This window comes from Empidonax traillii, unplaced genomic scaffold (assembly GCF_003031625.1).
Source record: "Empidonax traillii isolate 1590-97213 ecotype Southwest subspecies unplaced genomic scaffold, ASM303162v1 scaffold1:size7828297, whole genome shotgun sequence".
Classification (NCBI taxonomy): domain Eukaryota; kingdom Metazoa; phylum Chordata; class Aves; order Passeriformes; family Tyrannidae; genus Empidonax; species Empidonax traillii.
Window position 1 is genome coordinate 1,801,254 of NW_020955194.1, and position 14,958 is coordinate 1,816,211.

Below are 14,958 nucleotides of genomic sequence, written 5' to 3' on the forward strand. Positions count from 1 at the left end.
GAAACAAAAATGTAAAAAAACCAAAACCCCACAAAGCATTTCTCATGTTGTTCTGCCACAACTAAAAGTAGATGGGACTTGAAATTTCAAATTCAATTTGGATTCCCTGGGATTTCTAGCCAAATCTGACTGGAGATGAGAGGTCTGAATCATCTATATTAACACACTAAAGTCTCTGCCTTCTTTCTTGCAGACTGCCAGAGTGTTAGGAAGGCTCTCTTTGTCTTTACAGGCGTGTCTTGCTATGATTATGCTGTGGATCTTACCATGACTGTGGGATTGAAAAAAGGATTGGCTTCTGTTTTCTCAACATTTTCCACATAAAAGGAATATGTGGCGCTTTGTGTACATGGATACCAGTGTGATGAGTGAATCAACAGGTATAGGTTGAGAATCAAGCTGCTTCCCCTTGGGTAGAGGGAACTGTTAGGACTGGCTTATGTTTTTAAATTAAAATTGCTGCCAACCCTTCAAAGAGAGGAATGAAGTCTGGTTTTAACAGGTAACCGGTTGTGCTATTTGTTAATTTATTAAGGAGTTTGATGAGACAACTGCTATCATGAAAGTTCCAGCAGTTTACCAGCTTTGTAAAATTTACTATAGGGACAACCATGGAAATAAATGTACCTGTCTCTTATGAACTGAATTGTGTTACCATGCATATTTTGTAACGCTCTTCAGAGTTTTCAAAAAAAAAAAAAAAAAAAAAAAAAAAAAAAAAAAGAACTGTTTATTTCGAAGGGTGTCGGGTTATGGCATGAAAATCTGTGTTAACCAAAGTACTTGAAAGCTAATTGCATAAACTACTCGACAATAACAAGGATGTGAACAATCTGAGGCAGCCCCCTTGTCTTTCCTTCAACTAGTGCTGTTGACATCTGCTGTCAGTTCAAAGACATTAATCACAGTTGTGTATGTCTGAGCACTGCCCATCACTGCCCTAGGCCTTGAAAAGCTTAGGTCTTCTATTAAAATGATGTTACTGTGCCCTCAGTGGAACTGTTGTTTCACTGAATTAGACTTCACAGATGTGCAGAAATTTTAAGATTTTTTTTTCCTCTTTTTCAAGACTTTTTTTGGGAATTCTATGTCCTCCAGAAGTACTTGGGTGCAAAAGGGAGCCAGGATTAAATAACAGATCTGCCACTGCTCTTGGGCAAGAAGCAAACCCACTTAAGTCACAGATTACAGATGCTCACAAATAAACCTGACCTGTGTTTAAGTGAACTGACATTCCCTCTCCCGTCTCCACCACCTTAAGGTCACCTTGATCTTACCTCTGTTGAAGAACAGATTGTAAAAACCAGACAGCCAAAGCAGTCTTGCTTTCAAAGTGTCTCTACAGTCAAATTGTTTAGGCGTTGTCATAGACAGCTTCTTTTAGCGTGTCTTCTGTGGTCATGTGCAGGTCAGTGCTCAGTGATGCCTGCCTCTGTGTTTTGGGGAAAAAAAAAAAAAAAGAGTGACTTCACTTTGCAGGAATATGTGTGCTCTGTGTGTGATGAATTTGTGCCTTTTATAACTGTAGCATTTTCTAAAGTGCCTCTGTGGTGACTGTCTCCCTTGGTTTCCTTCTTCAGCTCCCTTTTCAATAGGCTCTGCAGATATTTTTATCTGACAGCTGTGAACTTTTTTTAACCTTAATTAGAATCAATAAATATTGTCATGTCACATGTATTGTTTGAGGCTTTTCTTTAGTGGGACCTCCTTTTGACTTGGTTGGTGATGGTGAGTATTGCTTACAACCAGAATGTTTTGCATTTCATACTGAAGCTTGTGAGGTATCTTCAGCTTTTCTACTAAAGAAAACTCTGTAAAGAAAAAGGAGAGAAGGATAAAGAAAAAACAAACCAAAAACCAAACCTCCAAAAAGTGCAAAAAACCCCACCTGTCCCCCCAGAAAAAACAGTTACAAAAAAGGAATCAAACCACATTTGGTAATAGTATAGATGACCAACTGTCTCAGAGGTAAGAACTTGATTTTATTGCTGTTGATGGGAGGGTTGGAGTGATCCCATCATGAACATACACCTCTCACAGCACCTTGTTTAGCAGAACACTATGGGCAGGGACACATTTTATAGCTGCTCATAAGAGTCAAGGGCAGGTGGTGTGTGGCTGAAACTGAACATGGAAAGAAACAGTCCTTGTACCAAATATTTTGTGGTGAAAACATAAAAACCCTGGAAGAAAAGAGAGACAGAAATCACAGGCCTAGTTTCACCCAGCAGCTCAGTGTCAGTACTGGAGAGATAATGTAAGTGAAAAACAAATTTGGTCTCGGGAAGGGACCGTAGGCCATAAATACTGGAAAAAGCGTAACCATCCATGTGAGAAACATCAAAAGTATGCAGTGCTCTTTGTATGGGCTTAACTTGCAGTATTACAAGTTATAAAGGAGCACAAATACCATGAAAGAAAATATCCACAACTAATCCTCTGCACGCTCTATAAAGCATCCATTCCCTAAGACACATGTCAGAACCAACAACGCATTTCACAGCCCTTAAAACGGCCAGCGAGTGGTTATGACTCTAAAACATTGCTGTGTTGGGGCAGATCTGACCTACCTCTTTAACCCTTTGTTCAGACATATCCTGTAGCATCCCAGAGGAGGCAACTGAAATGGTGTTATTAATAATTTACTTATTTACAAAGCTTTCAGTGTGCAAGTCAAAGAGACCATGTCAGCCAAGGGGCACTTCATTATTTCCAGCAGTCCAGTATACAGAAAATTAATGTGGACAGATTAATACAGGAGAAATTTTTTGTTTAATATCTATGAAAGATACAAATATGATTTCTCGAGAAACCAATTAGAAATCCCACTCATTGTTTAGAAGAGATTAAGATGTGCTTGCAAATTATTTGGCTAAATCATGCTACTGTGAGAGCTGAGAATCATTGGATCATTTTTTTCTTATTGTCTTGTGTAATTATAGCAATTGCTCATCTGGAGCAAATCCCAAAATGTTTGAGGGACGGATGGATTTCGCCTTCTGGCTCAAGGCAGAATAAATTCCTCTTGGGCCTGTTGTATTGCCTCAGAAAAAAAAGTGTCCAACAATAAAGGCAAAACTGGCCTCAGATTGTAAAATCAAGATATTGTTTGGTATCTGCTGGAAACAAGACACTATTCTTTTCCAGCTGGTCATGCTCTGTGTGTTGAGCGGGGTGAGATGGGCTCCTCATCTGGTGTTTCAATCCATGCAGGTACTTTAGGACTCCTACAGACACGTTCTTCTCTCTCACCATGTCAGAGAATATCTAAATGGATGGGGTTTCTATATCAGTATCTTGGTCATATGTTTGAAATATGTGGAATTAACACCTATCTCATGCACGTGTATCACTTGTTCTGCAAAAAGTACATATTTCCCCACCTAGAGAGCAATTCATGAACCAACACAGTTGCCTTGTGCCTCTCAGATGTTGGAGGGCACCTTGTCCAGCTTCCAGATGCTGCTCCACAAGGAGGCAGCTCTCCCAGAGGCCTGAGAGGAAATGTGTGCTAAACCAGCCCGGCGCAGTGACACAGATGCTCTTTGGGTACCAAACCAGGCAGCTTCTGCCTCCCAATAACTGCTGGTGGCAATTAGTTGCTTCTTGGGGTATTTACTTTTGAAGAAGTGCAAACAGGGATAATGCAGGCTCTGTGAATGTAATGTGTTGCAAGGTAACAAACTGCATGTTTATAGATAGCTGCACATATAAAATGTTAATACGCAGCTGTCCTTTATGTAGGCAGACTTTAGAATGATTTTGTTTGTCATTGGAGAAAAAAGGCATGATATTCTAGTCATAACATTAGCAGTGCTTGCTAGAAAAGCCTTCAGTTAGCAGTTGAGTGCCAAGTTAAGCTGTAAAAACATACACCTTAGTAAGAGGCTTTGCAAGTTGATTTTAGTGTGCATGATTTGAACAGTCATGACCAATAATCTTTTCTGTAGCTAGGCTAGAAAAAGTTCAGAAATTGTTTTAAATGGAATCATAGAATCACAGAATAGGTTGAAGGGAATCTTTCTATGTTAGGTAGTCTAAACCCCCTGTCATGGGCAGGGTCATCTTCAACTAGATCAGGTTGCTCAGAGCCCCATCCAACCTGGACTTGAATGTTGCCAGGGATGGGGCAGCCACAACTTTTCTGGGCAACCTGTTCCAGTGTTTCACCACTCTCATTGTGAGAAATTTCTTCCTTTTATCTAATCTAAATCTATATTCTTTTAGTTTTAAAACCTTTGTTCTATCACAACAGGCCCTGGAAAAAAGTCCTCTCCAGCCTTCTTGTAAACCCCTCCTAAGTACTGGAAGGTGCTATAAGGTCTTGCCAGAGCCATCTCCTCTCCAGGCTGAATAGCCCCAGCTCTCTCAGCCTGTCTTCACAGGAGAGGTGCTCCAGTCCTGTGATCAGCTTTGTGGTCTCCTCTGGACCCACTCCAACAGGCCCATGTCTTTCCTGTTAGCTCTCATAATAGCAGTAGAACACACACTCTCATCCACTGGGTCTTTACACAAGACCATGCTGGCTCATCCCAGTTTTCCATTCTTTCTGGCATTGCTGAAAGAGGCAGATCAAGTTCTTCCGAGTCCAAGACAGTCTCACTCTGCATTTTGACAGAATGTGGGATATCATTTCTAATTTAGAAGCAAAGGATATTAGCTTTCATCAAGGGTTTTGTTTGGTTTTTTTTTCCCTATGTGCACAGTGAATTTTCTATTAGTGATGTTCCTAATGCTTTCTCAGCAGAACAGCCCTAACAAAATAATCCATATCCATTCAGGTCCATTTACTCTGGCATCATTAGGCTCTGTAGACTCCCTCCCACCATCCCTGCAAGTCTGAGGCAGGGAAGGAAACCTCATCCAAATCCAAGTGGTCCATTCATCTGACCTACAGCAGGAGGGGTCTGATCAAACACTGACCAGCCTCGCCTGCCCAAGGACACAGTCTTACTGAACATCAGTAGTAATTTTGGGGATGGGAGCATCTCATCAAGTGCCGTTTCCCTGAGGCAGCAGAGTCTTGAAGAAGCACTTGAGGAAGTGACACCCAGCACAAACACCAGCCTTTGGCTGATTAGGTTTCTTTGTCAAGTGGCTCAGTTTGCTCCTGTTCTGCCGTCTGATGGGATTCAACACCACACTCAAATGTGCTCTGGTGCTTGGATGGGAAGGAGGGGAGAAAAGGAAACATATTAGTAATGCACTGGGGCATCCTTGTCAGCTCTCAGGCTGTTCGCTCCCAATTTGCATATGCTCCAAGTTGTAAGAAAACACTTTGCACAGCAGTGTTGCATTTAGCAGAAATTACATTATAATTTCAGATGCGGGAACTTCTATTCCAGGTCTGAGGCAGTGAGATGTCCCATCGGGCTGTGCAGTCATTATCTTAAACAATTGAAATGTATTCTTGTACTTAATCAAAATCAAGGGAAGGTGTTACTCCAGCCTCCACTTGCCAATTCAGCCCAAAGTGGAAAAAGAATGTTTAACTAAATTAGAAACTATATTATTTCCCAATAATTTCTTTATGAGATGGAGTTTGGCCAGAGTAATTTTTCAGACCATGCATATTTGGACCAACACCTCTAGCTATCTCTGTAAAGCAAACTGACTCCAAAGAAACCCCTTCTCACGGGAGAGGAACGGACAGGTGCATTTAGGATCTGTGCTCACACTTTTCTTCCATCTCCTTCGTGCTGCCAAGCAGCAGAAAGGATTTCAGCTGCCTTTTGGAAGAAGTCTTGTGGAGCTGGCAGAGGGGTAAATGCCACAGCCATTTCATTGCCCTGAATTCTGCCAGGGACTGGCTAGAGTCAGGAAGGAGAGGCTGCAGGGATGGAGCCTGGCTTTCTTTGCCTCCTCCAGTGTGGCTTATCAGAGCTTGGAGATGGGTGAGAACTGCTGCTTAAAGCTGTGGACTTGCATCCCTTTCCTTTAGTGTGTTTCCACCCCAGAGTTTATTTTGATTATGTGATGGGAATATTAAGCACCAATGCAGAAATATCTGCTGAGACCTCTCTGCAAATCGAAGTGTTAAGCTCCTGCCACCGTTTTGTTTGTGAGGTGATAAAATACTGCTATTAGGTAGCCAGAGGGTGGCAGCCTTTATTTCAGCCTTGAGCTGAGCAGCAGGAGGGTGGCCAGGCATGCTTCAGCAAAGCTCTCTGCAGCTGCTGTCTGCTAAAAGTAGTTCTCACTCAAATGCTAGGCTCTGCCTTTTGGAATTCAGCCAGATGTCCTGGATTTTCCTGGATTTAACTGATATTTTGATGAAAATGATGGTGCTCAGGCTCTAATCCAAGGAGTTTTCAAGTGTATGGTCTGGCTGTGGAAGTCCAAATGCCAACACAGGCAGTAATTACGTCCTTTGCTTCATTTTCAAACCCTTCTTGAGTGGCAGCTGCCCTCTTGTACTGTGAGTGGCAGCAGGCCTCAGAGGTGTATTTCACAATAATGAACAGTGGGAAGATAGAGATGACGAAGGACATCTGTCTTATATTTTCTTGTGCTCAGTAAGCTCACAGGCAATGCAGTTCATGGTTATGGTCTGGGACACATCACATCCCTGGGACCCTGGGAGTGGAGATGGGCAGCTTGAAGGCACTGCTGACCTGCTCTGGCACCCAGCAAGGTGCCTCCACTGCTCTTCTAAAGCTTCCCTCTCCTCTCATAAGTAATGTGCTCTTTTCCCTTTTCCCTTTTCCCCACTCCTTCTATGTGTCCTTAGTTATTCTGTCTCTGTTACACAAGATGAAGCAGAAAAAAAAAAAGCACAAACGAAACAAAACAAGGAGAGCCAGAAACAGGGAGCAGAACCTGGAAAGCCAAGTGCTACAAATAAAGAGCAGAATAGGAATTACAACTGGAGCCCAAAGTATTCATTGCCAAGGGCAGGAGCTGACTGGGAAAAAGAGAAGTTACAATTCAGTCACAAAGAGCACATTTCATTACCCCTCCTGGATTTTCACCAAGACGAAGTTTGCTTTCTCTGTGTGCATGTGAAAGGCAACTGTTGCAGTGAGTATTTACAAGGCAAAATTGTTTGTTTCCAACTGCATTGTGGGAGAGAAAAAGCCCAAAAGGAAGAGAAGAAAACCGACTAGAATTGTGTTTCCACAGAAGAGGGTTCTCTGGGTTTGTCAATTTTTCTATTTTATGATGCTGCTGTCAGGAGCTGGGAGCTGATCTCTGTGCAGAGAGCATAAAAACAGCCCCCAGCTTGACCCCAGTGTGGCTTCCAGATAGGGAAAGCCCTTGCAGTCAGGCATCAGAACCTGGTCAATGGGACATGGGAATCAACTGGCAGGAAACCTGGATGTTTAGACCTGCCCGGCTGCACAATGTCGGCACATCACCCTGGGTGGTATTTTTATTCAAATATATAATGCTAATCTTTGCTGGTAGTTTGGGGTATGTTTGATCCTGGAAAGGAGATCAAGTGTGAAACCAGGGGCTGGATCAAACCCTGACTGAAAGGTTTGATGCTGGTGAATGATTAGAAAAGAGACCAAGCGAAGGCAGCAACCTCTTGTTTACCCAAAGTGGATTTTCATAGAATCATAGAATGCTTTGGGTTGGAATGATGTCTTTCCATCCCTGGGGTCTGGAAAAAACTGGTATGCTATCTGTAAGTAAAACTAGCAATTTAATTAAAAAGAGGCAGGTTTTCTCACATGTATCATTTCTGCTTGCTTATTTTGGACCACCTGATCTATCTGTTCTGTGGTGCTTCGTATTTCATTGCTAGTACAGAGGATTAGTTTTTCTTTTCTCTCACTTTCCTCTCTTGCTCCTTCTGCCAGTGCTTGCTCTGGTGTTTGTTTTACTTTCAAGCATCAAACAGCACCCCTTTCACATAAGGTTTTCCCATTCCCCATCTCCCATGTCAATGCAGTTTAGCTCCCACCCTGGTGCTGATGGACTCAGTGTGGACTTCAGCCTCTCTCATTTCACCCTTTACTTACAGAGGACAGAGCACCTTCCACCTGTGCCAGGGGAGTGCAGGGTTCTTCCTCCAAAAACTGGAGGACTTATCACCCCTGGTTAGGAAAGGTGACCAAAGGTTTTCCCACTCCACAGCCTGGGTGACTAGTCCAGTTGGGCCCCAGAAGAAAGAGGTGTTTCCCTGGTGCTTCATCCTCATGGATTTAATACCAGCAGCAGCCTTCTTGGAGAGTTGTCAGTGGTGATAAACTTGGTCCCATTCTGTTTCAAAATTGGTTTAAGAAAGATGCCTGGCTGTTTAATATTTAAGCTAAATGTTTAATGTTTAAACAGGGAAATTGGTCTGATTGTCAGAAAGGGCATTAAAGCAGGATGGGAACTGGTCTATAATCTCTAACAGGCGCTGCCCTTTCTCTGCAGCAGCGTGGTGCCTGGGAGCTGCAGGAGTTTCAGAAATGCCAATTTTAATCAACCTCTTTCATTTCACTTGCCGCCTGCCAATCCCACAGCAGTCAGACGTGCTTTTCCTTGTGAAGTGGGGAACATTGTACCTGGCCCTGTTTAACAGCTGGAGACGAGTTCAGCTGAATCGAACTTGTACTTCAAACCCCAAACTAATTGCAGTAGAAATGTGCGTGGATGAGGTGAAAAGTGAAGCTGGCTGGTGTTGGCTCGTAAGTGTATTCCAGACAATTTGGGGTCTTTTTGCACGTGCACACAAAATTCTGATATCAAATTTGAAGTAAGCCTGAAAATGAATGGCTCTAATTGCTACAAATACCCGTATGGATGAATTATTTTTTAACAGATATGGGCAGTGTTCTTCAGGTGGTGGGAATAACCCCTGGGGGCAGCGTGTGATGGCATAGAACTATTTCCTATCACAAAAGGTTTATCAGGATCAAGTCTGTGCTCCCTCCCCAAGGAGGCACTGTGGCTGTACCAAGTTGCATGCACGGGGTAGTCCTTGCACACAGGAATCCCTGCTTGTAAATGGTTGGAGCTGGGAAGAACACGTTCAGCAGGGAGCCCTCGAGTCAATCAGCAGTTCGTGTTAGTCCCTTTTTCCCCCTTAAAATATTCCTGAGGTGGATGCTAAGCCAATCTGTCAAAAGTCCTTTAAACAAGCTTTTAATATTGCACTTACTGTGTTCAAAATCCAGCATTGCTGCTTCCTACTGAGACTGTTCTCTCCTTGCCAGTGAGAATAATTTGAAGTATGTGTGTAAGTTCAAGGTAGATGGGAAAGTCGAAGCTGAAAATGTAGATAGTCTTCTTATAGATAATCCATCCTGGTATTTTTTCCCCTAGAGAAACCAGCAGTGACTGGCTGATCCTCACACAGAATGGCTGAAACAGTGAACAAAGTAGCTCAGGAGAACTGTACTGTCTGTATAACCTGTGCAGTGCTTAACTCTGGCATTGTGAGCCCCTGTCACATCTGAAAACAAGGGGCCACCTGAAACACCCCTTCCCTATGGAAAAGGCTTCTGGTGTGGAGCCCAGCAGCACCCAGACTGAGATTGGTCTGCACTTATGCTGTCTACAAGGCTTTTGTACATAAAAGTGAGAGAACACATGAATGTGGCTGAGGCAGAGGCAGAGGCCCAGAGCAAAGTCATCTGGGGCAGGTAGGAATTTCTATTGACACATACATACGGATTATATTGAACAGAGCAAGTGTTTGGTGGCTGCCACATGTGATGTGCCTTTACACACTAGAGAAGCATCACCTTCCCCAGACTTAAAAAACACAAAGCAAGAAAGAATCTGAAGAAAAGTTTACAAGAAGATCAAGGTTTCAGGGCTATTGAAAGGCACACATCACCCATGCTGAATGACAGTTGAGTTCATGGACACGTACAATGCTCAGAATTCATGGCAATAATGATGGTACATCATGAAACATACATTCCAGACTTCAGTCAAACACTAAAGTGATTATTTTAAGTGTATCATGTACATAATAAGAGCGGAACAGGCAGATGCATCCAATTACTGTAATTTACAAGGCAGTAATTCAAGCCTCGAATACATTTCTCCTTATTGGAAGAAGGCGGTACGGCTTACCAGCAAAACGAGGGGCAGCGGATTGACAAGCAGCCAGGAAGCTGCTGCCATTTGGAAAACAACAGCCAGCACCTGCTGCAGGTCCAAGGGGATTTCACTTTGCTAATTCATTTCACTGTGCTGTAACAGCATGTGGCTGGGCTGGATCAGGTGCTCTCTCGGTGCAGGAAGTGACCAAGAGCCGTGTCCCGGCCGTGCCACACCAGATCAGGCACCACACAGGACAGATCAGTGCAGATGTTTGCTTGGCAGTGGGCAGAATAAAGTCCAGCCATGCTTCCTCCCTTGCCCTGTAGTGATGTGCTTTGTGCTAATTACCTCTTTTCATCCAGCTCGGGGTTAAGTTTCACGTTGTGATGATTAATAATTAATCAAATGCATTTTGAAATTAATTTGGCAATTCTACCTCTGATTGGCAAGCTAATCTCTTCTGTGCAACGGGGTTGCTGTGGGAATAACCTTGGATATTCTGAGCTGATAACTGAGGTGAATACATAAGGGCATTTGTTATCTTGTGTGGTGAAAAACAGACTTGAGTGGAAGCAAAAACATTCTCCAAGACATCTTTGTAATTCGGAAAAGGTGTGATCTGCATTTTGCCTTGCCTGTATTAGGAATATACCATTGATATTATCAAGTCCCAACCGAAACAAATGGACACGAAAAAGGCAAATTTGAAAAACACCCCCACAGTTGATTTATTTCTGTTTAGCTGGTAGCAACTCCAGTGGATTTGATGCATTAATTATGGGGCCAAAAAGAAAAATCACAAGGAGAATAACTTTTGCCCTTTCCAGCTGTCCATGCCACTTTTCTCCGAAATAACACTCATCTGGTGAAAGGTAAGAAGAGGGAGTATTGAGCTTCCACCGGGTGTGTGGTCCCCGCTAGTTTCGGTTTAGTAGTCCCTTTTTGCAGGCAAACAGCCCTGCAGCAGCCACAGAGGTGAGACACACAGTACAGCTGAGCAGGCACAGCAGTCCTGGAGCAGAGGGGAGGTTCCTCTCCCAGAAGGTGGTGGGGAATGGTTGAGCTGGGACATCCTGGGGGAGAGAGGAGATGGTAACAATGCAGGGTCCCCCTCACCACACCAGTGGGGAGGTGGCAAATGTCCCCCACGAGGCTGGGGAGATCACAGGCTTTTCCCAAGGACCCAGCTGGTAGGGGGGAAGAAGGGTCATGGTTGTGAAACATGCATTTTCTATCATCCTCAACACTAACAGGGCAGTGAAGATGGAATTCCTTGTGACTGGAAGGACACTATATTTGGCTTAAAACCATGGCCTGGGACTGGGCAGAACTAGGATGATTTCCTGGATTTTTCAGTCCCCCAGGCTCTGAGATCATTGTCCTTGGCCATCTAACTCTCAGAAAGGGGTAATAATATTCCTTGGACAAGTCAAAAAAATTAATACCATTGGCATGTGAGGTGACCAAAACCTTTCCTGGGGATAGGGCCCATGGAATCAGCCAAACAGGGATGTACCTGACTGAGGGGTGTGTGCCTGACTGGGTGACAATGAGAAAGTCTGTTTTACCTTTGACTCTGGTTCTGGCATCCAAATTTCACTCTTTGAGATCTTTCCCATACTGTACAATATCTAGAAGAAAAAATTATTTGTACCACGTGAGAAAAAATTATAACCCATGTTACTTCCAGTTTTGGAAAAGCAGAGGAAGTCAGAGCAAGGAAACATTGATAAAAGGCATTAACTGTGATGAGCTGAAAGTGTTTTGTACCAGAAAATGTACAATGATTTCTACTACAGCTTCTCTACATGGTTTTTGTTGGGTTTTGCTGAGTTTTGTTTGTTTTTTTTTTTTATTTTTGTTTGGTTGGTTGGGGTTTTTTTTTGGTTTGGATTGGTTTGGTTTTGGGTTTTTTTCTGAGTACAAGTGGAAAAGCTTTTTCTCAAGAATGTTTGAGAAACAGCAAGGTGAGATTACTGCCATGTGCTCAGGACATAAAGCCTGTTAGAAGTGATGGTGCTTGGATCACAAACTAGAAAGACGAGAGTTGCAACCCTGGGGCTCTCACAGCATAGAATTATGAAGACATCTCTTGGCTGTTCAGGCAGTAAAAAGCTCACCAAGGGTTTTTCTTGAGAAGAAACTGATTGCAACAATCATGGAGGTTCTTGGGAGCAAATGAATGCCTCCAGAAGAGAAAAACTCACCACCTTTGTAACTACTGCTCACAGGCATGGAGAAAAGGAAAGAGAAATAAGGTGACTTGAAACAGAGCAAGTAATGAGGACATGAATTCATTCAAGTAAGGTGAACATGAAGTTCTGTCACACGGAAGTAAAGGGCCAATTTTCCCTTAAATAACAGCTCCTTGGCTTTGCCATGCAGCAGTTGCAACTGTAATGTACACCCTTCAATGCTTTTTCCCCCCCTCCCTCCCTCCAGATTGTTGTAAAGGGATTTCACTGTGACTGGGAACCCAGCCCAATGTGTGTCATTCTGAGATTTAGACATTATCAGAGCTGCACATTACAAATTCATAAAGCTGAGCTAACGGTGCTCTTTTGTAAAAGGAGAATTAGAAGGCATAGATCAAACACGAGAACAATGTTCAGCTTTCCAGATTTCTGCATAGGAAATAGCTTTGAGCACTTATAATGACTCAGATTACTTTTAAAACATGCATTTGTTAGAAACTGAGGTGCTATATCTGTGGGTAGCATCAGGGTGGAAGGTTTTTCCTCTAGACATGGCAAATGGCATAAGCTTCATTTTAAGTCTCCAGTGCAGTAATATTCTGATTTGGGAGAGATTCTTGGCTTCACTTTATTAAATAACAAACAAAGTAAGTTTAAAAAAAAAAAAAGAAAAAAGGCTTTGGTTCATGCCATTTTCTGAGATCACTCCCTGCCAATTCTAGGAGCCTTTGCACAACATCAGACCCTCCAAGCTCTACTTAATCCTTTTTAGCCCTTCAATAGAGATGCTGAAAGCAAACCAACGGTCTGTACCTCTCGGGCTGCTCTCTCCCCTGCCTCCACGGCCCCCTCCATGTATCCGCTCCACTGGGTGGCTGTCTCCGTGCCAGCAAAGTAGATCCTGTCAACAGGCTGGCGAATGATCCTTCAAAACAAACGGAGAATGTCAGATGACAAGTAACAGGGAAGGCGATGATCCCTCTGAAAGCAATTTATGGCTGTGATGGAGCGCTCGGCTTCAGCCCTCCAGGATCCCTGCAGCCCTGGGCTGGGGAGCACGGTGCAGTGAGCTGTCCCTGCACGGCCACCTACTGGCTTCTGCACACAGAACTCGAGATCTGAGGGGGAGGAAAAATCTAAGGCATAAATCAGCCTGCCCCACTTCTGAGCTAAGTAATACAGGCCTTATTTTAGTGCTGGGATAAGGGATAATCCCAGCAGCCTCCAGAAATGCAGTGCAGCTGATAGATTTATGCCTTCTGCATGGCAGGCTTGTTGTTATCCTGCCATTACAGAGGAACGTGAATTACGTTTTTGCAGTGACGGGTCACTAATATCAGCTTCTATTTGGAGGCTGGACTGGACTTGCCTGGATGTAAGTTCTGCCAAAAGGGGATGGCAGATGAAGGCCCTGGCTTTCAGGGAGTTGCATTCAAACCCTGTAGGGTCATATAAGCCAGTGCCTCAGATGTGTAAAGCTGCAAAAGCCTCCCAGCCAACCGAGCTGTAGGTAACGAGCTCCCCTTCCCACTGAGGATGTGCTTGGTGCAAGGGCTCCCCTCTAACCCCCAGTTAGGTTTTCCTTGTCTGCATGACACCAGCTTCCCCAGGCCAGAGGCCACCACTACCCAAGTGTTCAGATAAATGACAACAGAAGAGTCTGTGCATGAGATTATTTCTTCCCATATGCATCTTTGCTCAGACACAGAGTGTAACCCCATGTTGGACATGCTAAGGAGCTCCTGGGCTTCACCTGGACCTGGTGCTCCACCTACACAGTCAGTGGAGACTCTTCATGTGTGCCCTCAAGGTCTTAGTGTGCTTTAAAGGCATCCATTGCAAATACCGCACAAAATACCATAAGCAATCCACTGGGGAAAGGTTTTGTGTCTCTAGCACAGGTCTCTTTGTGACTTTCTGTTTTGTTTCCTTGAACGTCACAAGAGAAACTCTGCTCTTATTCAAGTGAATAACAAGACCCTTGCTAGCTGGGGAGTAGGGGAGCTGAAAGAGGCGTATTCTACATATGTCATAATTTTATTGCATGAAGTATATCATTGCACATGAGCTAAGAAATGTGAATTAGAAAGAAAAGCATTCTCTGTTTTACCTTCCGTAGGTATACATTATGCCTGGTGGGAAGTAGGCTGTGTAACAGCCCCCTGAATACTGCTCCATGGTCCAGTCCTTTTCTTCATAATGCACGGGCTGTAAGTACCAGCAGACATTACAGAGTGAAACACTGGCAGAGAAATTGGAAATACAGAACAGATTTCTTCTGAAGAGGGGAAAAAAACAGTCTAAGAATACCTGTCGAAGGAGTGCCCTGTCATCTGCCTAATGCTATCCATCAGCACAAAACAAATGTTTTTGCTTTTACAGAAACAGCAGCCTCCCATGGGGAAATGACAGGACAAATTAAAACATGCCCTGCCTTTTTTTGCACAGAGTGAGATTGGCAGTTCTTTTCTTCCTGTACTAGATGCTGCTGCCCTCCCCTCGGGAGCACAGATTGTATGGCACAATGTGCAATTTTAGGTACACATTTTAGGTGCCAGGAACTTTGGCTTCATCATCTAGAAAAAAGTAACAACATTATTGTACAACAGAAGTGAAAACAAGCATTCATTTCTTACTTGTAAAGCCTCTTTCATTCCCAGTGCCCTGGCATATGCCTCACAGATCTTCTTTTTCCTATACGAAAATAAAATCAGAGTCAGAAAAATAAAAGGGGCGGGGGGGGGGGAATCTCTCAGCTCTTGCTCTCCTTACAAAA

At 43.6% G+C, this 14,958-nt stretch overlaps 2 protein-coding genes across 2 annotated transcripts in view; one reads left to right on the forward strand and one right to left on the reverse strand.

Annotated features, from left to right (window-relative positions):
- LOC114056886 (amine oxidase [flavin-containing] B-like) overlaps nt 1–698 on the forward strand; it is a 48,367-nt gene extending 47,669 nt beyond the window's left edge. The window contains exon 16 of the mRNA XM_027882550.1: nt 194–698. The gene's annotated coding sequence lies outside the window, so the exon portion shown is untranslated. The remainder of the gene's footprint in view (nt 1–193) is intronic.
- A 9,015-nt stretch (nt 699–9,713) lies between these two features.
- The window catches only part of LOC114056825 (amine oxidase [flavin-containing] A-like), a 36,784-nt gene continuing 31,539 nt past the window's right edge, over nt 9,714–14,958 (reverse strand). The window contains exons 11-15 of the mRNA XM_027882420.1: nt 14,819–14,876; nt 14,293–14,390; nt 12,996–13,107; nt 11,556–11,618; nt 9,714–11,060 (exon numbers count right to left, since the gene is read on the reverse strand). Of these exons, the coding sequence (XP_027738221.1) occupies nt 10,905–11,060; nt 11,556–11,618; nt 12,996–13,107; nt 14,293–14,390; nt 14,819–14,876 (487 nt within the window). The 3' untranslated portion in view covers nt 9,714–10,904. The remainder of the gene's footprint in view (nt 11,061–11,555; nt 11,619–12,995; nt 13,108–14,292; nt 14,391–14,818; nt 14,877–14,958) is intronic.